This window comes from Chelonoidis abingdonii, chromosome 11 (genome assembly GCF_003597395.2).
Source record: "Chelonoidis abingdonii isolate Lonesome George chromosome 11, CheloAbing_2.0, whole genome shotgun sequence".
In the NCBI taxonomy this organism is placed as follows: domain Eukaryota; kingdom Metazoa; phylum Chordata; order Testudines; family Testudinidae; genus Chelonoidis; species Chelonoidis abingdonii.
The window spans coordinates 49,684,437-49,706,794 of NC_133779.1; the positions used below are offsets into that span (position 1 = coordinate 49,684,437).

The 22,358-nt window shown below is 44.9% G+C and overlaps 1 protein-coding gene across 1 annotated transcript in view; it reads left to right on the forward strand.

Annotated features, from left to right (window-relative positions):
* The first annotated feature begins 11,323 nt into the window (after positions 1 to 11,323).
* Positions 11,324 to 22,358, forward strand: part of VPS45 (vacuolar protein sorting 45 homolog) — a 54,021-nt gene continuing 42,986 nt past the window's right edge. Inside the window, exons 1-7 of the mRNA XM_032792210.2 lie at positions 11,324 to 11,539; positions 12,413 to 12,547; positions 14,614 to 14,674; positions 16,861 to 16,940; positions 17,474 to 17,542; positions 19,689 to 19,826; positions 20,259 to 20,369. Coding sequence (XP_032648101.1) covers positions 11,447 to 11,539; positions 12,413 to 12,547; positions 14,614 to 14,674; positions 16,861 to 16,940; positions 17,474 to 17,542; positions 19,689 to 19,826; positions 20,259 to 20,369 — 687 coding nt within the window. The 5' untranslated portion in view covers positions 11,324 to 11,446. The remainder of the gene's footprint in view (positions 11,540 to 12,412; positions 12,548 to 14,613; positions 14,675 to 16,860; positions 16,941 to 17,473; positions 17,543 to 19,688; positions 19,827 to 20,258; positions 20,370 to 22,358) is intronic.

The window sequence follows — 22,358 nt, forward strand, 5'->3', positions numbered from 1 at the left end:
CAGAGACATTAAGTGACTTGCCCAAGGTCAGCCAAGCAGTCTGTGGCAGAGCAGGGAATTGAACTCGAGTCTCCCAAGTCTTAAGTATTTGCAGGTATGAACCCTGCCAAAACCTGAATCTATGTTGACAGGGAGTTTGGTAATTGGAAATCAGATGTTCAGACCACTAAACCATCCCCATTTTTTTAATAAAGGTCTCTCAGGTCAATGCAATTGAGATATTTGCAATGTAGATCTAATTCTGGATATAAATGTTCTATTGCACATCTATGCAGAAGCAAAGAGGTTGGATGCTGATAAATCTGGATAATTCACTATATGTCTTAGTGACAAATTAACAATAAAGACATGTATATAGCAATTTTCATCAGAGGATCTCAAAGCACTTTACAAAGGTGTCTTAGTATTATTCCTATTTTGTAGACAGGAAAAATGAGGCATGAGAAAGTTAAGTGGCTTGACCAGTGTCTCACACTGAGTGGGTGGCACAGTCTGGGGTAGAAATAAGAACTCCTGAATCCCAGTGCCAGACTCTACTCTATAGACCACTCACACACTAAGAACTGGTTGCACAAACATTTTTAGCAAGATACACAGAGATTTAGCTATGCAACTTTCAAATAGTAAAGGCAGCCGGAAGGTTGGACTCTCAACGCACCACACTGAAAGTTCATGCCTTAAGGGATCTAAAGACTATAGTAGGCTGCAGAATCCTTCACAAGTTATTCCTATTTCAATGCACACACAGATTTAGGGACCCATGTATCACAGCTATATACAAAGGACTCTGAGACTGGCTAATCCTGTCCAAACATTTCTGAAAGACTTGTCTAGCAGATCTTCTCATTATATTTACCAACTTGTCATTCACCTTTTCTTATTATTCCCTCCTATGAATCTTCACTAAACCAGGTGTAAGGGAAGATGAAAATGACACACTTTCTCTTTCAGAAGGGATTTACCCCAAGGGAGAGGCGTGGTAGTGATACTGCTGCGGTACTTACTAGTTTGAAATCCCACTAGGAGTTCCTCACCAATCCTCCCAAAAGCTGCTAAGGGGATGCCCAGCCAGTATCATCCACACTTTAGGCAGGGCTGGCCCTTTACAGCATCCCTCTAGTCGATGGAGGACTGTGGCCACTTAATTCAACATAGAAACCATCCCAGTAGTGTGAGTACCACAAAAACACAACATTTACATGAGTTTATATCTAATGAATTGCAATCTAATGAATTAATAGAGAAAACAGTTGTTACTTTTTCTCCGATCCAAGGGCGCCCTCTGTCTGAGTGCTGTAGAAGTTCAAATGCAAGTATAATCATTTCAAAAAGCCATTGATCATTCAGGATTAGCCCTTTAAACTGCAGCTTTTGGGTATTTATAATATTAAAAACCCCAGACTGTTTATGTTTAACTTGCTATTTGCCTTCGGCTCCTACAAATTTATTGCTAAATGTAGGTACTTTAAAATTAAAACATATAGTTAAATAATGTTGAAGTGGAATTGCAATCTTCTTTGAAAGAGTTCCCTTTAAGACACAAAATGTATTTTACAGCCCACATCTGAACATTTTAAAGACAAAGACAAAAGGTTCAACTGTGACTACCAATTTGGGGTGTTGGTCCTGAGACAGTATAGACCTGACCTACAGTGATAGCTCACCACCCAGCACTTCAATTGAAGTCCCCAGGAGTTGTGAGTGCTCAGCACCTCTGCAAATCAGACATGATCTATTTTCAGAATGTTCACCTGAGAGTTATTCAGCTCAAACTCCACAATATGCAGAGTATGACATCATGGTATTATCTCACATTATTATTTCCTTTCAAATGGTAGCTAGTAAATGCCACCTGCTCCATTGCTCACCTCACATGCTTGGTCGATTCCCTCGGTGCTCTCTTATCTGTTAAATGTACAAATGTATTATGGTCTCCCTAACATTAGAATTTCCTGATTAAGGCTTGATTTCTCAGCCTTAACACCACATTCACATTATTTGCTTTGTGATGTATTTTAAATTAGCATGCTGCTGTTCATGCTCTCATATTAGATCAATGTTTTCAGTACAAACCAGTGAAAATTATGGCAGGATACAAGACAGCTGAGGTACACACTTGTAGCCTTGTAACAAACAAAAAAACATGAGAGCCAGACAGAGGAAAGTACTTTTAAATATCTTAAATGTTCTTCGCGATCTCTAAAAATAACATACCTGAGCCATTCAAAAGCTCTGACTCTTCATACTAAAGGAGAGAGAGTTCATTTCGGTCAATCAGAAAAAAGTTAGGCATTTTTGTGAAAAAAATCCACTTTGGAACATAAGCATAAGTACTCCATTCCTAAATGCATCACTTGCATCTGTTTCCCTAATGCAGGCAGAGGAGACAAGACAAAGATTTATAATTGATCTTTCTTTGCTTCATTTTGGGATTCATAATTTTTCTCTCTCTGATAGTCTTCTAATCCCTCTAAACAAATGGAATGAACTCAAATCACTGGTATAATTAATGTCCCTGGGCTTTTTTCCTTGGGTCTGACATATTTTTATATCACACTAGTTGATAGCACAACAATATACTCAAGAGGGGTAATCCCATCAACCACCTCCCCCAGAACTGTTAGTAATACAGATATACTCACCCAGAAATTGGTGACATTTAAGTAATTAGATATCTCACCAGAAAGCCTCTCGATCTCACTTTGAAAACAAAGCAAAATGCAAGTAGACGTGTCACTCACCAGAACTATTTTAACTTACAAAACTGATGAAGACTTCAGTTTATCCTGGAATTACAGCAGCTAGAAGTTGGAAAAATTTATTTATCTAGCTGAAATTCATTCACCCCTGGGCAGCAGAATTACAAGTCCATTTAAGTTTCATACTACGGGCTTAAATGGGCTATAGAACTTTAGCTGGCTCATCGGTACTGGGGGAATTTAATCTATTGTCTCCCCCCAGTCAATGTAGAAATGTCCCCATTGCCCTAGTTTATCAGAGCACTTAAGTACATGCTTAATTTTAAGCATGTGCTTAAGTCCCACTTAAGTCAGATGGGCTTATGTTCTCCAGTGGTTTTTCATGTCAAGTTTTCAGTGACTTAAACAGTGGCCTTAGTTGTTCCACAGTATACCAGAACACATTGTTGAGAAGTTTTCCTGCTATTCAGCCTAAATTTACATTTGTTTAATTTCATCCCATGTAGGAAAAAAGCAAAAACTGTGGTTCAAGAGGAATTCAGATGCAAAACAGGTACAAAAGTGAGCCGATTTTTCTAAATGACCTCTGACAGGAATGAATCCATCTTTTGCAAAAATTGGAAGTGCTTCTGAAAACAAATACATTTTAGCACAGTTGTGGATAATTTTAAACCCTGTGTAAGAAAATGCTAGTGCATCAACCTTACTTTTCATATTCTTCTTTCTTTAATGCCCAATCTAGAAAGAGAAGAGAGAAAAAAGCAGTAATTAATTTTTCCACCAAAATAAACCGGTGAAGTTCTGTTTATCAAACTCCGTACAAGTCCCCATTACTTTCCAACATTAAAAGATTTATGCAAATTTTTCCACAGATAATTTTTTTGTGTGTGGACGTTTTTGTCTTTCACTAAGTCTGTTCACAAACAATTTAAAGCCTGATCCTGTAAAATGTGGCATGCAACATGTTGTTTTCTACATGGTTCCATGCAGGTGCAGTCCTCTGTCTACATGCTACATGTTGCAGGATTGGGATCTAAGACAGACATGCCTTACCCATGGATTTCTATGCAAAGTTCTATTGACTTAAAGGTGAAATGTGGGTGCTCAGCACCTCTGAAGCTCAGGACACATATTAGGTGCTAAATTTAAGGCATCTAAATTTAAACATTTTGGCCAGAGTATATACCTGAAAGTCCAATTCATTTTATCAGTGGTTAATTTTAAAATACATATCCAGTTTCTTAATTTTCATCATTCTTCTACCATAATTTTGCATCTAAACCTTTTCAAACCCAGATATTTCATCTTCAGTTCTGTTTCTAATCCAACTGGGAAACTTCTAGGTTCTTTTTAGATTACATACCTTTAGTTTTATAACGCAACCTTGAGTTCTAATGAAAATGAAACAGAATGAAAATGGTATTAGGCACAAATATAGAAACATTAACATTGAAATCTCTCTATATTGAAAAAACAGAATTAGCTAAAGTGATTTCTGTAATTATTCCCTGAGCAACTGCAGAGAGCTGTTATTCATTTAACCATTTAAAAATTGAAATACATTATGTAAAATATATACCGCATTTTTTAGCTTCCTATTTTCTGTCCTCAAAGCATCAATTTCTTGGACCTAAATAAGAAAAATAAATATATCAATAATTGTGCTGGGAAAATTTTAACATCTGTGTCATCTTTGTAGCTCTTGAAATTAATGTCAGCTTTTTCAGGGCTTGTTACAATATACTTGCCAAATTTTAAAACACCTGTAATATTGTTCTTAATTCTATAGGTTAGGTATATGCTGTAAACAACTTTAAGAAAGTTAACTCGTTTACTGATGCTGAATATAATCACATTGGGTTAATAAATATTGTAATCACACAAGCTCTGATTCTGCGATGTGACTTCATTGGTGCTCCATGCAAGAGCAGGACTCTACACAGAGAGTATATTCCAGGAACAGAGCCATTATTTTAAAAGTATAATGTAATTAGCAGAATGTTACTACCCAAATGGATCACAAAAATGAAGCCAGCGAAGAAATATGACTGTTGTGAGGTTTACTCCTTCCTCAGTGTCACACATACAGTCATGTCATGTTACCAACAAAGCCAGATTTCATAGAGATTATGACCAAAAGGGACCATTGGATCATCTTGTCCGACCTCCTGTGTACCATGGGTCATTCAATTTCACCCCGATACCCCTCTAATGAGCCCAATAACTTGAGTTAGACTAAACAGTTGTGTGCAACAGGCAGAGAACAGGAGAGACCGAGGTCAGGGGTGATGGAACAAAGGGAAATAGCGGGGACTAGCACCTCTGCAATGGAGATATTGTGGGAGCTCCACCCCTGTGTAAACTTTCATGCATCTAGGGCAGCGCAGGGAGAGCTAGAACCAGAGGGGCTGGAGCCGTCGCCGCAGGACCCAGGGTCAAGCTAGGGAGTAGGGAATGGGACCCAGAGGAGCTGGAACAGGCTTGGGAGAAGTTTGCAATCCCTGGAACCCACCTTGCCAACCAAGAGCTGGTTCTCAATACCTTCCCTCACACCCTCCCTCTCCTATCCCTTGACCCGATTCACAAGGAACTTCAGCGCCCCCTGACTCCCATCTGAGGTGCCCTGGTCTGATTTAGTTGGTTGTTCAAACTATAAACTGGGATTTTAAGACTCTTACAGTCTGTCTCACTCTGGAGATACTACTGGATTCCCCTCTCCTATCCGCTCCCTGTGCATCTAAGCGGAATATGCCATGTTTACAGAAGAATGGGGAAGAAGACTTTTTGGTTTGAGCACTGTGTCCCTTCACATGTAGGAGAATTACTTTCTTGCTGGTTAAGTTTGTTTATGTTGTGTTATCTGGTGAACAGAGAAGTCATTTTTAGCAAAAGGCGGCCTTGCCTACACACAAAAGTTGTACTGCTTTATTATTTTTATTTATTATTAATTACTATTATTATTTTAACGGTTTCACTAGTATAGCTTCTTCCTCTTCCATATGGGAAGGGGAATAAGCTATAGCAATATAAGGCACCTTTATACTAGTATAAGAGCATTCACACTAGTGACTGTACAGTGTAACTATATTAGTAAAAAAACACCAGCACTAATAGATACAGTTATACCAATCTGAAAACAGTGTGTGGACCAAACCTCACAGAGTATCAGTTGCATACAGGAATCTCAGTTTTCACAGGCTGAACATTAATATCGTATATGTAAATGTCTTCAGAAATCTTTTTTTTGCTGTTTTGTTTTGTTATGTATTACTTACAGACTGACTGCTGTCTAAAAAGGAACAGATTTCATGGACAAGTCTCTTTCTCTGATCCTTATTTTTCCTACAAAATACAGGAATTTTAAACTATATTCATGTTATAAAATGTATTTTGATGAATATTAAGTGTAAATCAAACAATAAAAAGTGAACTAGAAGTACAAAGGCAAAGCACATGAAAGAGCTCAGCTTCTCAGAAAAGGTACTTACAAGATTTGCAAATAGGTTTCATTTTTCACCAGCACCTGCTCACCATTTTCTGTATGAAACACGCATACATTATATTATTACACTTCAATGAACATAATAGCCCTTTTCCAAAAATGTCATAGTCAGGAATAACAATAGTAGCAGAATAAGTGTCACACAGACCCAGGGCTTTAAAGCAAAAACTATATAGGGCTCAAACCTGCAAGTTGTTCCATGCAGGTGGACGCCTGCACCCTCACATTCACTTCAGTGGGGCACCATGTGGGAACAGAGATCTGCCCATGTGGCTCAATTTACAGGAGCAGGGCCGCAGTTTGCAGTAAGACAATGTTAAATCCCAGCGGTACAATGAACTGCTTGTTTTAAACTTGTCTTTCGACTGACCTGGAGACTTATGTAGCCAAGGGCCTGAGTTCGGATTTCACTAACACTGATGTAATCCCAATGATTTAAATGCAATTGTTCCTGATTTACAAGAACGTGAGTGAATGGAGAATCAGGTCTAAGGCTTCTTAAGGGCCTGAGATGTTGAATACCTCTTCTGGGACAGCCTTCAGTGGGAGTTGTGGATGCTCAGCACCTTGCAGAATTGGACCCTAAATTCTCATCCGTAGTTGCTTGTTGGCTAATATTATGTTGGAAATAAATTATTGATTGGAAAGGTTGATCTGATTATTTTGCCATTTTTGAAGAGTGATTTTAACAACTATCGTTTCGGCCTCATGCCTTGCCATGTGAGACACCTCACAGAAATAGATCCAAGGATTGGAACTTACCCTGTTTTTCAAGTAACGGCATTTTGAGAGTGGAACCTGAAATCAGAACCAGAGATGAGTTTAGGCTACAATCTACAGTTATTCCTTCCTCGTACGGATGCTACAATTTTTAACCTTCATACCCTATGCAGTCTGTTTCTAAGAGCTAAGTAAAACAAAATCCACAGATCAACTCTGGTGTGCGATGTACAAACCCTCCTGGACCCTTGGATAAATATTTGTGGGGGTAGCCCATAACTTCACTTTCCAGGAGCTGAGCTAACTAGATGAGCTAGACGACCAGAACTCCCCATGAACTTGGGGAGGGGATGCTAAAGGGAGAACCCCAATTCCATCCCTTGGTCTTCATCCTGGAATTTGGGGTGGAGGAGTCTGTAAGAGAAAGTCCACCCTGTCCTTCTTTACTTCCCTGTAATTTGTCGGGTGGCAACAGGAGACTCTCACACGAATTCCTCCCATGTAATGGGTGGAGATGAAACATCCCCAATCTCCCCCTTAATCACACCCAGAGATTTAGGAGGGGCATAGCAGAATCTTCACAGCCTCCCCCCACCCCCATTCATAACCAGGAATCTGGGGAGTGGCTTAAGGAAAACCCCACTGCACCCCAAGAATTTGAGGGGCTATAGTAAGGCTTCCTCACAACCCCCACTTCAGTTATCTCCTAGGGGGCTACAGTGAAAACCCCACAGCTGCCCCACTCACCCCAGGAATTTCAGGGGCTCCCCATATCTCTCCGTTCACCCTCATGAATTTGGGAGGCACTAACAGCTTCCCTATTCACCCATGAATTTGGAGGCTATAGTGAAACCCCCACCGCCACGAGGCACCCCAGGAATGTGGGGGCTCCCCAGAGCTTCCCCAATCCCCCCGGAATCTGGGGGCTCCCCAGACACCCCCATGCACCCCAGAGACTTGGGGGGCTTTCCACAACTCCCCTATTCACCCATGAATTTGGAGGCTATAGTGAAACCCCGACAGCCACCAGGCACCCCAGGAATGTGGGGGCTCCCCAGAGCTTCCCCCACCCCTGGAATTTGGGGGGCTCCCCAGACCCCCCATGCACCCAGAGACTTGGGGCTTTTTCCACAACTCCCTATTCAACCATGAATTTGGAGGCTATGTGGAAACCCCGACAGCCAACCAGGCACCACAGATGTGGTGGGCTCCCAGAGCTTCCCCACCCTGGAACTTTGGGGCTCCTCAGACCCCATGCACCCCAGGGACTTGGGGGGCTTCCACAGCTCCCTCGTCACCCCTGGATTTGGAAGGGGCAACAGTTGAAATCTCCAATCCACCCCGGGCGTCTCTCCCGCCACTGCGCCGCACCCACCCGGCCCTGACGGCGGCTTCTGGTCTGCAACCGCCGCTCCGCCCTCGCGGACCAACGGTTCCAACGGCCCGGGCTGGACGGGGAGGCGTAAGGGGGGGGGGGGGGTTGGCCACCTGGCGGGGGCAGGAGCAGCAAGGGAGATTGCACGAGGAGGGCAGGAGCAGCCTATGGGGGGCTTGGCACTGGGGGGGCAGGAGCAGTCGGGGGCATTGAAACGGGGAGGGCAGGAGCAGCTTATGGGGGGCTTGTCACTGGGGGGCAGGAGCAGTCAGGAGTATTGGCTCTGGAGGGCAGGAGCAGCCTATGGGGGGCTTGCCACTGGGGGGCAAGAGCAGCAGGGGGGATTGGCACTGGGGGGCAGGAGCAGCCTATGGGGGGCTTGGCACTGTGTGCGTGCAGAAGCAGCAGGGAGGATTGGCATGGGGGGCAGGAGAAGCAGGGGGGATTGGCACTGGGGGGCAGGAGCAGTTGGGGGCATTGAAACAGGGAGGGCAGGAGCAGCTTATGGGGGGCTTGTCACTGGGGGGCAGGAGCAGTCGGGAGTATTGGCACTGGAGGGCAGGAGCAGCCTATGGGGGGCTTGGCACTGGGGGGCAGGAGCAGCAGGGGGGATTGGCACTGGGGTGGCAGGAGCAGCCTATGGGGGGCTTGGCACTGTGTGTGTGCAGAAGCAGCAGGGAGGATTGGCATGGGGGGCAGGAGAAGCAGGGGGCATTGGCACTGGGGGCAGGAGCAGCAGGGAGGATTGGCACTGGGGGGCAGGAGCAGCTTGCAGGGGGCATGGCACTGGGGTGTGTGTGCAAACACAGCAGGGAGGATTGGCATGGGGGGCAGGAGAAGCAGAGGGGATTGGCACTGCCAGGAGAGGACAGGTGACGCCTGGGAGGGCAGGGAATTGGCATTGAGGGGGCAGGGAGGAGCAGCCTGTGGGGGGCGGGGACTGGCATTGCTGGGCAGGCAGGAGTGGTCTGCGTGTGGATTGGCCTGAGGGGGCAGGGGGCAGAAGCAGCCTTTGAGGGTGGAGGATTAGCACTGGAGGGGAGGACAGGAACAGCTGGGAGGGACTGAAATGGGGAAAGGACTAGGTACTGGGAGAGGATAAGAACACTTGGGGGGATTGGCAATGGGGGGCGCAAGTGCAGCCTGGAGAGGGCATGACCCTGAAAACACAGGAGCAAGCACGAAGGGGAATAGCACACTGTGGGGCACGAGCAACTGGTGGCATAGGAAGAACTGGGGAAGAAGATGGCACATTGAGCACAGGAGCAGCTAAGGGAGCATCCCGACGGGGAGCTGGCTCACGTGGGTAGCTGAATGGGGCAGGGTGGAGGGGAGGTTGGCACTGCAGGTGCCACCTTCAAACTGACCCAGCATTTGGAAACGGACACTTTTAATTCCAGTATTTCACAGGGGGTTCTTTTCTACAGCAAAATATGACTCAGACTTACATCCCACCCCCTCCGTCTTTCCGCAGTGGAGGGTAAATTGATTATACACTGGGGGGGGCTTAAGGAGAGGTCCTGTGTCTTTAAAATATTGTGGTTTCATTAGAGGAGAGGGGGTTGCCCATTTATTCTTGGCAGAAATTTACCCCGTTATTGTCAGCATGTGGCACAGTTGGCTGCTGCCCTCCATCTGAGAGATGATTTGTACAGCCAAAGGCTGCCCTCAGTTATAACCCCAAGTGCCCCAAATTTGAGCTTTCAGGCCAAATTTGGCTTATAGAACTTGATCTTGCCTATGGGGGGTGGAGGGGCTTGGCACTGGGGTGTGTGCTCAAGAGCAGGAGAGGGGGTTGGCATGGGGGGGCAGGAGCAGCATAGGAGCGGTTTTACTCTCCCTCCTCAGTGTGAGTCAATAGAAGTTCAAGGTTGTTGCTCAACCTTTATATAACCCCCTTTGGCCCAAGCACCTAGTCAATATTTGGGACTTTGGCAGGTTGTTTCTGTCAAGAGGAGAAATTATGGGTTAGGTATTTCTTTGGTGCTATCCTGTTTATTTACAAAGAACATACACAAAGTCTTGTTTCTCTAAACACAATAGAAACAAAAAATAGCAGGCAGTTTCCTTGCTCAGAAATGTAGGTCTGCCTTTCTATCGAGTACTGTGTCCAAAAGAATCTGTCTCTTGGCTTTGTCTCAGGGCCACGCTCATCAGAGCTTCTCTTGCTTTCTGCCTTTCAAACACAGACCCACTGCAACCCCTAACCCCAGTGTTTGCAATCTTTCCTCAGGAAAGCTTCTGTCATCCTTGCCATGCAGCCCGTTGTCCTGGGATGTGGCTTCCTACCATTTCCAGCTAGCACTGTCCAAAGGGGCATTTAATTGCTCCTTCCATTTAAAGAAGGGTGGTTGGCCCACCCATCAGCTTTAATAAGGTCTGCAATTGTCCACAGCATAACACAGCTCTTTTTTTTCTCTCCCAGTATTAGGCATGCTATTGTTTTCTTGTAGGTTGAGCATCAAAATTGTGCGAGCTCTCAGGGCTCAGGCTAGAGCTTTAGGCCAAAAGTAAATAGAATTAAGGGTTGTGGGAGAATTGTCATTTGGGATTCTGTGCCACTGTTTGTTGTGTAGTTCAATGATTGCAACAGCCTCCGCACTGTTTGTCTAGAAGGTTTTCTTTGCAGCCTAAGTAAAGTTTAGATTCTGAAGATCATGAAGATCTTCAGGGGCAAAAGAAACAAAATCTCCTCTAAGCTACCAAAATGATGCCGGGTGTCAAGCCATGATAATATCATTGAGGGTGATTTGCTGGATCTCAGGGAATCATGCAGGAAAATGCTTCATTGCAAGAGGGGGCTCCTTTAAGCACTCTTCCAAAGTTAATCCCCGGTGTGGTATCCCCTTTCCGCATGAGAAAGGCTTGACAGCTCCACAATAACACACCCACGCTGCAGGAAACTGAATGTATTTATGCTGAGGCTGCTGGGAGTTGTAGTTGCGACCCCTTCCTACGAAAGAGGATGGGTGTTGCCTGGTAGTACAGTCCTCCTCCTTGTGAACTACAACTCCCAGTGCTGCAATAGGAAGAAACAAGGAAGGAAGCAGCTGGCTGCATAGGAGAAAGGAGGAGTTGGTTGCTCCGTGCCTAGTCTAGTATTACCCACTGCAGAAGGGAAAGGGAAGGGAAAACCAATCGCTTGCAAAAATGAATGTGGTCTTTGCAGTGAAGCAATATGTGTCCAAGATGATTGAAGACAGCGGGCCTGGGATGAAGGTCCTCCTGATGGATAAAGAAACGGTGAGCTAGGCCGCTGTGGCTTCTGTATTTACAATGGCATCTCCCCTGCCTCTGTCATTTTGTCTTTCACGAGCTATTGGGGTAACACTGGCTTCTGCCCCGACCACAGGCTGCAGTTTTCCTCTTGTGATGGTGTGGATCTACAGGAAGATAAATATCGCTTTGCTGCTCTAGTGCATGCCCTGCCCAGGGAGCAGAGAGAGAGCTTTTGGCTTCCTAGACCTCCCTCCTTTCCTCATCTTGCCTCTAATAATTTGCAGACTTGCTGTCCCTTCCTAACAGGGTGACCAGACTGCAAATGTGAAAAATTGAAAAATCGGGATTGGGACGGGGGGTAATAGGAGCCTATATAAGAAAAAGACTCCAAAATCGGGACTGTCCCTATAGAATCGGGGCAACTGGTCACCCTACTTCCTAAGCAGTTTGCTCCTGGGGGAGTATCCTGCCAGTGCTGGGCTAGGGAGCTGGCTGAAAGCAGTTCGGCTTTGCTTCCTTAGGGGGATGAGGAGCAGGTTAGAGAATGGAGTATCAAGAATTGGTGTGAGACGGCTGCTCTCAAACACCAGTAAATCCTCTGCTGTGCCCACACTATGAACATGCTTTGCAGTGTTAGCCCAGTGTGCTGAGGACAGCTGCACACCTGCGTATTGACATAAAATTGCAATGAACTATTCAGGGAAACTGAGGTACATGAGGTGAAATGATCTATCCAGGGTCACACAACAAATCAGTGGCAGAGCTGGGGAAACTGAACCCAGACATCCTGACTCCCAGTACTGTGCACTAACCATCAGTCAACACTCCCTTGTCTCAGTATCTCGTGAGCCTGTCCCAGCAAGTCGACATAACTTGGCTTCTTCTTTCTCCCTGCAGACCAGTATTGTGAGCATGGTGTATACACAGTCAGAAATCCTTCAGAAGGAAGTTTACCTCTTTGAGCGCCTTGATTCTTTGAACAGAGAGACTATGAAACACTTGAAAGCGATCTGTTTTTTACGACCGACAAAGGTAAGCTACTTTTGTAAAAGCAGCTGCTGTCTGCATTGGCATTTCCTTTGCCCAGGTCCTATGTACAAGCTGAGCAGATAATGCTGGTATCTAAGGCTCTGATCCTGGAAATACTTTCCCACGTGCTTAGCTTTATGCTTCTGAGCAGTCCCAGTGAATTCATCAGGCTGTCTAATGTGTATAAAATTAAGCACAAGTTTGTGTTTCACAATCAATGCCTTAGTTTGATAGCTGTACAAATTTTACCTTGTCCACTCTTCTGGAGTGAGTACTTTAAAAAAAAAAAAAAAAAAACAACCAAAAAACCTTTAACTCTTCCCTTCTCCCTCCAACCCCTACATGGCCCCATTATACAGTGTGGGCAAGTTGATGTTGTACCTGGGCTGGTAAATTTCCTGGTAGTTTTTGCAAAGATGAAAACTATTTCATTCATGAAATTAATTAGATAATGAAAGTCACTAGCAATTCCATGTAACTTGTTACTGAGCATGCTCAACCTTTTGCCTAAGTTGAAGGAACAAACCCTGCTCCGGTTTGGATTTGGAGTAGTATTGCTAACTCAAAATATTCAAACATCAATCATGATATTTTCCATCTGATTTTAAATCCTGTAAGGTTCAAGGGGTTAGAAACTTACCCCACAAGGGGTTAGAAACTTACTCTTTCTTTCTTTTCTTTCAATTGACAATGGAATTTTCATGTAGTCACATGACTCCAGGACCTGGGGCTTTAAGAAAAATGCAGAATTGTGAGAGGTGGCATCATGTGGGAGCAGTATTACTATGAAACAGAATTCTGTGAGACACGACCCACCATGCAAAATGGCACATTTATTTAGTCTGTAATACATGTCTATAATGCTCACTGTAGTAGCTGGGGGTCTGACTGCTGAACTTGCAGGATGGGTTCAATGATCCTGTAGGCTTTTCCCATATCTAGTTCCCAGAGGGGGAGAGACATCTGCCTCATTGCTTACTTTTTCTCTCTTACTAATACTGCTAAGCCCAAATGTAGGTCAGAATATTGAAAAGAGCCCAGTTCCCAGCTAGGCCCCAAATAAATGGTCTGATTTTCAGATGAGCTCAGCAGTAAGGGGCATATCAGGGGCTGAACTCTTGAAAATCTGCTCTTAACTGTGTCTCTGGAAGCTACTCAGCATTCAGGAGAGTCTGGCCCTGCTTTAGGTGCCTAAATGGGAGCTGAGCCCTCTTGGAAAATTTGGTTCCAGTTGTGGCGCTCAGCACGTGGAAATCTGCCCGTGAGTTCCTTTGAAAATCAGGTCGATAGACTAGTCTCAAAGGGCAGGTCTTGGAGGGTTTGTACCTCCTGAGGGAGGACAGAGGATTGGAGCCATGAGCTCTAATACATGACTACTGTGGAGGACATGGGCTTAGCAGCCAAGTCAGCTGCATCCAGGGCTGCTTGCAGGGAGGTCCTTCCTGTAGATTTTCCCTCTTCTCCGAGTGAGGAGAATTCCAGTCTGGCCTCTTTCCATAGCGAGTCCTTAAACACTGAGAAGAGTTGGTTTTTCAATTTTTTTGGTCTGAAAATGCCAGTTAGTCAAAACCAAAACCTTTAGCAGTGAAGGGTCAGTTTTGATGAATTCTTACTTGCAATTTTTTGAAAAATAAGTTTAGAAATTGTTGAAACATTTAGTTTTGCTAGCTCCAATGAAAAATCTCAGTTTGAAATGCCTCTATTAAAAATTTTAAGCTAATTATAGTTTGAAAGTCCATTTCAGTTGCCTCAAACTGAATTTTTTCCCCCCTGGAATTCCAGTTTGGGAAGATTCTCAGAATTTTGGCTTTCATCCTGATTCGGGAGGGGAAAAATTCTCAATATCTTGAAAGGACAAGCAACTGTTTTCCACCTGGCTCTGGTATTGAGTGCTCCCAGAATGGTGATGCTGCAAAATCCTGGCCTCCAGTGATTTTTAGCAAGAGCACAGTGATTTGCAGAATCAGGTCCAGAGTGCTGCCATCTTAGAAGCATTAATAAGGCTAATCACCTATTACATAATTATTGGGACATTTTCTGATTTTTCTCTGGTTTTTCCTTTTATCCAGGAGAACGTGGAATACCTCATTCAGGAGCTACGAAGGCCCAAGTACAGCATCTATTATATTTGTAAGTATATCCTGGTTCACCAAGTATTTCAGATGCTCTAGGAAGACTCTGATATGATGCAAATATTTTCTTCTAAACGTGAAACATTCTTAAAGTCCTTGTTTCTATACTCATTCAGCAGCCTTCTGATCCTCAGTCTCATCTCGGGAAGGCCTGATCTACATAGAGATTTTTGTACCAATTTAAGTCTTTTGGTGTGGGTTGTTTTTGTTTTCATTTTATCAAGAGAGTCAAATCTGTACAACCTTAACCTATACCATAAATGGACTTTATACAGGATTAGCATATTCCCCCAAAATTTACAAGAATAAGCTATTCTAGTGTAAACACCAGTATAACTGTGTCCACACTAGGGGATTGTACTGCTTTAACTATACTGATTTGAAACCAATATAGTTAAAGGATTTCATAGACACAAGCCCTTAGATGTTGCTTCCCCTCCTCATGCCACTAGCCTTGAGTTTTTGGAATATGTCCCTCCTCTCCCCTCTCCAAGTAACCTCATGCCGAACTGCTCGTCCTTCCAGGCTTTACTTCAGGCCCATCAAAGGCACTTAAAAATGCAGTGTCCTTCTAAGTTCTTTCATCCAAGGATCTCAGAGCAATTGGGCAGTGGGTTGCTCTTATTCTCCAGTGGGAGAACTGAGGCACAGAAAGGTGAATCAGCTTACTGGAAAGTCACACGAGAAGCAAGTGTCATGTTCAGAAACAGCATCCAGGGATTGTGATTCCTAGCACCACAATCTTACAACCAGATCTTGCCGCCCACATCACCAATGCCTATAAGCTGTGCAGAGCAGCCTCTTGTAAAATTATGAGAGATTCTTGTCCTCTTCCTCAGCATTTTCTCTTCTCTGACACGACCAAACCGGCTGCCCTAGGATTGAGGGAGTGGGCTGACAACATGAATGCTGACCCCCACTTGGCAGTATATTCCACAACCAGCAATAACACTTCACACTTCTAGGGCTTTACATCTTCACAACACTTGACAGACATGAATTAAACCTCCTACTGAGGGTAAAGTAGGCCATTCCCATCCATATACAGGCGAGTCTCATCTTACGCTGGGGTTACGTTCTGCTGGCAGCGCATAAAGTGAAAATCGTGTATAGTCAAAATTACATTGAGTGTAATGGCAGTGGAATTGCCTGCACTACAGATACAGTATTTAAATTGTTGTTTTTCTCTCTTCTGTTGTTGTATTTTGCCGACTGCGCAAAGCTGAATTTGTGCATGTTAAATGTGCGTAAGATGAGACTCGCCTGTATTACAGATGGGGAAACTGAGGTAGAAAGGCTGAGAGAGTGACATTATTTCGCTTTGGATTTGAACCAGAGCCAGGGTTAGAATTTAGTGGAACGTATTGGTCCATAGGTGCCTAGAACAACTAGACTGAACCTTTAATTGACTTCTGGCCCTGTCTGGTGTTTCTCAAGTATTGTGTTCATGCTATGTAATTCTGGAACTTCTAGTCATACTTAGTATTGGGTTTAAATTCAGTCCTCTTAGAAAAAGGGTTGGGAACCTGTTTTTTTTCTGCCCTGTGAGATTCATGGGAGTAGGCTCAATCAGCCACTAGATGTCATTGTTGATATGTACGAACACAATGAAGCCGGAGAAGAAACTTTTGTCTAGATGAAAAAAATGCAGTAAAAAGCGTCGGTGGCTCAATACAGATTAGAAATAAATGAACACAGTGGTGTCTTGATGCCCCAGCTGAGATCGAGGCGCACTATGCTGGGTGCTGTACAAACACATTGCAAGAGAGGCTGTTATTGATTTATTGAGTATATCATGGGCTTGGTGCTGCTGCTGTAGTTCAAAGTGCCGTTAGATCGGGAGTAACATAAAGGGGAAACATCCATGCCACTGTCCATGCTGTACCCGCCCTGTGACTAAATGCAGGAAAGCTTCAGTCTCCGTGGCCATCAACCCAGTGCCCTGAGTCATCACGTGACATTTAATGGGAGGGAAATCTGGTTACAATAATTATCTAGACTGTATTAATAATCATAATGAATGCAGACCTAGAGTCAAATTCATCCCTGCTGTGATTTGTCCCCTACCCTTTTCAACTGGAAGACTCTCGATGACTTTTTGTTCGACGGCTCCTTTGTGTATTATGCATTAACTTCCGACCCCAGCCACTATTGACCTGCTGTGTCTTACGTGTCTCCTTTCAGATTTCAGTAACGTGATCAGTAAGAGTGATGTAAAGTCACTGGCTGAGGCTGACGAGCAGGAGGTTGTGGCGGAAGTTCAGGTGCGTGTAATATTTTACATGACTCTCTCCATCCCAGAGTATTTTCAGACCTGATCAACAGGCTACGTATGCTTGTCGCTGCAGCCACTTCTGGGGAATAACCTCAGCAGCCATTGAACAGCATGTGCACAACAACACTATGCAGCAATTTAGGACTAGAAGAATGTACACGCTGTCTAAAAATAATCTGCCCCAAGCTGCCAGAGCTCCTGCTTCCAAGTTCCTCTGCCATAGCAAGGTTGATATGTTGCAGTCGCATAGCGGTGACTGACAGGCATACATGCAAAAGGTGGAGTAAAAGCCGTATATCAGGAACAGACTGGAAATGTCAGCAGAGATAGGAACTCTGAGAGTTGTGGGGGGAGGAGTGGGGATCGCTGGGAGTCAGTGGGGCTGTGAATCACTTACGACTTTAAGGACATGTCCCTATGTTCATGTGTTTGGGCTGAATAGCTGATGTTGAAACATTTGCTCGCATAGGAGGCATAAGTGTTGGTGCGATGCTAACTGTATTTATTTGTGTTTCTTGGCAGGAGTTCTACGGAGATTACATTGCCGTGAATCCACATGTGTTTTCCCTCAACCTCCTGGGCTGCTGCCAGGTATGGAAAAGGCTAATGCTCCTCTAGGGTCTCATTTTGGCTGATAGCTGGCATTGAAGAGCACCAGAACATGGTCACAACTAACAGGACACCCTGGGAAGCTAGTATGTTATAAAGTGCAGCTATTACTGTGGAGCTGATCACTTTGTCAATAAATGAAAGGCCATGGATTGGAGGTGCTATGTAAATCGTCCTCCCCCTTAGTGTTAAATGGACTCCCTGATGGGCAGGGATGGGGTACTTTGAGCCCGAATTGCTGTGTTGCTCGGTGGACTTCAAACCTCACAGCTGTCAAGCCAACACCTTAATCTCTCAAGCGTCAGGGTGTTTGTCTTCCGTGTAGTCACCTGGACAGTTTCAATAAGAAACAGTTCAAAGCCATTCCATAAGGCAAAGACCACGCAGTAAGAATGAGTGAAGATGCACATAGGCCTATTTAGAAACCTCCTAGATCGTCTCCTGGAGGAGGCAAGGAACCTGAAAGAGAGAGGAGTCAATTAAGAAAATACTAAGATCCTCGCGCTTATTAAATCTCATGCTTCAGGGTATAAGCCAGTAGAGATCAAGATGATTCCTAATGTGGGTTTCTTGTGCCTTCCTCTAAATCAGCTGGTACTGGCCACTGTCCGAGACAGGACACTGGGCTAGATGGACCTTCAGTCTGATCCAGTCTGGCAATTGCTATGTTCCTCCAGCAGTCAAGAAGAACTCCCATTGAAATCGACAGAGGTTATACATGAGTAAAGATAGCAGGGTTGAGGCCTGTGTAACATCATTGAAATAAAATAGTTCAGAAGATCCAAATTAATTTTTTTTCTGTGTCCAGTAAATATCTAAGAGTGCTACTGCTTTGCCTTTGAATATAGGCTCTTGACACTAGGTGAAGGGAACTGTATATATGACTAGATAGCTTTGAAAAGCATCCACTAATTTGTGTTGTGTATCACATTTTGGACACTCAATTTGAGACCCCTATATCCTGAACTCACTTGTATCAGCACCTTCGGCTTCCTTTGACTTCAGTTTGGATTGCTCAGGATCTCTGAAAATCTGGCCTCATGTTGAGCACCCCAAAAACGGTGACACCCCAAATTAGCAACTGCTTCAGCAAATGGTGGCTGCCTTCCCTCTTTCCTGACACAGTTGCCAGGAATCAAAAGCAAGTGGTCTTGTTTTTTTGCTAGCAGCTGTGCTCATCTAAAGGATGATCCCTCTCCAATTGAAGATACTGGTAAAACTCCCACTGACTTCAATGACAGCAGATTCAGGCCTCTTTTGATCCTGCAGTATCCTTAAAAACTGCTTTCTTCCTCGGCACTCTGCTAGCTTTAAGTGTATGTTTCGTTCAGCATTTGGGGAAAATCTCACCCATGTTTTTTCAGCAGTAAAGGAGCTTGTTTCAAGAGACGTGGCCAGTAGTTCAGAGCCAAAACTAGGATTTGCTAGGAAAAGCAAATTTTGACATAACCAAATACAAATCAAAATGTCTTGTGCATATTTTGGTTTTGTTGTAAATTTGAGAAGCCATTTTAAAAAAAAAAGTCAATACCCCCGTGATGTGAAGAAGCCAAATGTACCAGCTGTTGTGCCTGGGCTCAAGAATCTCCAAAGGAAAAATGTTTAGAGACGGAAAGTGAAATGGCTTAGGGCTGAGTGGGATGAGCAAAGTAGACTAGGGCCCTGATCCTGCAAACACTTAATGCACGTGCTTAACTTGGCTACCATGAAGAGTCTTGTCAATGGGACCTCGTACCCGGCCTGAGCACAAGTCCTGTGGGATCGGGGCCTAGATTGTTAATACTCTCTGGGTTATAATCATCTGTGCTGTACTTGTCAAAGCAGGTGAAGAATCATAGAAATGTAAGGTTGGAAAGGACTTCGAGGTCATCTGGTCTCCTTTCCCCCTCCCACCCCCCCAAAACTGAGGCAGGACCAATTTATTCTGACAGTGCCCTTAACTTAACTGGCATTGTGGAGGCCTACAATTTGCCTTAGTCAAGGTGAAAGCAAAAACTTTCTCCTCCTCTTGCTATTTCTTTTCCTTCTGTATTAGGCTTGAGGACCCTCCATTTCTCTCTCAAGTTAACCAGAAGAGGGGTACTGGGCAGTACTGGAGTTTCTTTATGGGAGTATTCTTCATTTGCAGGGTCGCAGCTGGGATCTGGCCCAGCTGTCCAGAACAGCCCAAGGGCTGACTGCTTTGCTCCTGTCTCTGAAGAAGTGCCCCATGATTCGTTACCAGCTCTCCTCTGAACCTGCAAAGAGGCTCGCTGAATGCGTCAAGGTATGGAATTGTCCTGCACTGATCCTGGCAGTCTGCTTGTACTTCCTGTCACAAATCTGCAGCGTGTAAGAGGAGAAAAATATTCTTTAGGGGGCGGCTGTTCTTTGAGATTCCTGGCTGTGCCACTGATCTCCTGCATGACCTTGGGCAGGTGGCTTCCCCTTTTGGTGCCTGGGTTTCCCCATCTGTGGAACAGGCAGAATGCTTGTTTCCTAACTCTTAGGGGTGTTGTGGAGATTTACGAATAGATTCTTGTCCAGCTTTTTGAGAACCCTGGCAAAATGCAAAGTATTCCATTATCAATGCTTACTTATAACAGCACACTCTCTCGCACCCTGTATTTGCTTCTCACTGCCTAGCACCCAGGCCGCAGGGAATTCTTCCCCTCTGCAGTTAGGACTGACCAACTTATCTGGCTTTGTGCCCCTCCAGCAAGTGATTACTAAAGAATACGAACTGTTTGATTTCCGGCGCACTGAAGTTCCTCCGTTACTGCTTATTCTGGACCGGTCTGATGATGCCATCACCCCACTTCTGAACCAGGTGAAAGAGCCTTTGCGTGGCTGAAAGAGATGGGAGAGGATGGGAACGTGGGATGCTGAAGTGCCCATGGCGCGCTGACGCTAGCTCAGGGTCCTGGGGTTAGGTTCACAGCACTCAAGGGAAAGATTTAAAGTAAAGCACAGTTCCCTCCTGAAAAAATTCTCACTGTCTCTGACCTAGTTTTCAGCATCGCCAGATCCTGCTGGCTTCAGTGGCAGATCCAGGTGGCCTCCTGAAACTCCAGCCATTTGTGTATCCTAAAACATGCTTTAAATGCAGGGCCTAAACTTCTTAGCTGTGTCCCTCTTAATGGATTATTCGTAGCGCATACTTGGCAGCACATCTGTCAAATGACCTTGCATCAGCATGTTCTCCCTGCTGCGTTATGGATGAGCACTAGCATGGATTGTGTGGCGGGTGGTGGTTTTTTGAGCAGCATCGTGGCTGTGCTGCAGACTTTGGGATTGAACAGCTTGTTATTTGTCTCCTTTGATTTCTTCGGGATGTGTTTGGGTGCCAGTAGGCCTGATGGTTGGGTAATAGCTGTCCCTGCAGCAGTACTTTCTCACCGGGCAGCCAGGGCATCTGTATTGGTGGTGGGACATGCTGCTGGGAGCTGAAACACCTCTTCAGTTTTCATCCAGTCCTTTTTCTCCTTCTGGCCGGGGGAATTTTCTCAGGTGACTGGATGGTTCAGTGGTTTGGAAAAGGAGCCTCTGTGCCCTGCGTGGGCACTGATTTAAATCCAGCACAGGTCAGTGGGGGCAGTAAACTCTTAGCCTCTCCGGTCTGCGTGAAATGAGTTCATTGAGTCTCAGTCCAGTTCAGCGGGCCAGTGCCCCAGCCACAAAAGCCACCATCACAGCTGGCCCTGAACTTCAGCAGAGAGGCCAAGGACTGAGCGGGCCATGAGACTGACCTTCCCTTTTACTGATAAGGCCCCATCTATGCTGCAAACACAACTGTGTTGGAAGACCTGGTTACTGCACGGCTACTCTTTGGTCCACTCCTGCTGTTCCAGTTAGTAGCGTAGATGAGACTGTCACCTAAAGCCTAGGGCATGGACTAGTTATGGAATGTGGGAGAAACCTGGTCCCCTGATGTGGTTGTGTTTAGCGTAGCTGGATTCTAAAGAAGGTCTCTCTAGACACATTCCTGTGCTCGTTCAGCACATAGACAGCTTCCTGCCCCGCCCCCCGCCCCACACACCCTAGATGCTAAATGTGCCTGTGGGGTGACTTCATCTGCTACCCAGATCAAAAGGTAGGGAAGAATTTCTCCACTGCCCTAGGCCCTTCTGGCTCATCAACCAGCGTGATCTGGCAGTGTCAGAAGCCCAGCGAAGTCTTGGTTTGTAGGGCTAAGGACTGGATAGGTCCCAGGACAACGTTACCTATGGTACAGAGACTTCTTCAAACCCAGTGCACAGATTCAGATAAGTGTAAATGGGGGACCAAACATATCAATGCTTTGATCTGCTCGCAAACTTCCCTTCCGATAACATTAGGCTTCTCAGGCTAAATATATAATGCACTGATTTCCAAAACCACACATTCCTCCTCCTGCATAAGAAGCAGAAGCGCAAGCAGGAAACAGTATAGCTTGTAACAGCAGTGTCTCTGCAGCCAAAAATACACTCCTGTTCACGGGCAGAGAACAGGGAGATGATGACAGCAAGCAAATGGGTTCCAACAGGAATATTAATCTCCAGTGTCACGTCTTGGTGTCTTTACTTTGCAGTACATTGGTTGCTTTTGCATACAAATACAACAAGCTGTCTGGAGCTGTGACTGTTTTCCTGGGTATCAGTACAATGGGGCCCTGATCCTGGATTGGGGGCCCAAGGTGCTAACTTATTAGCAAGAATAAATGCGCTATCTGTTGCAAGGTGCTGGCAGTCAGCCTGGGGAGTTTCCATTTTACTAGGTGTACGGCATAGAGAATACTTTCTGTTTTGTTTTAAAAAACATTGGTCTTGATTCTCATTTA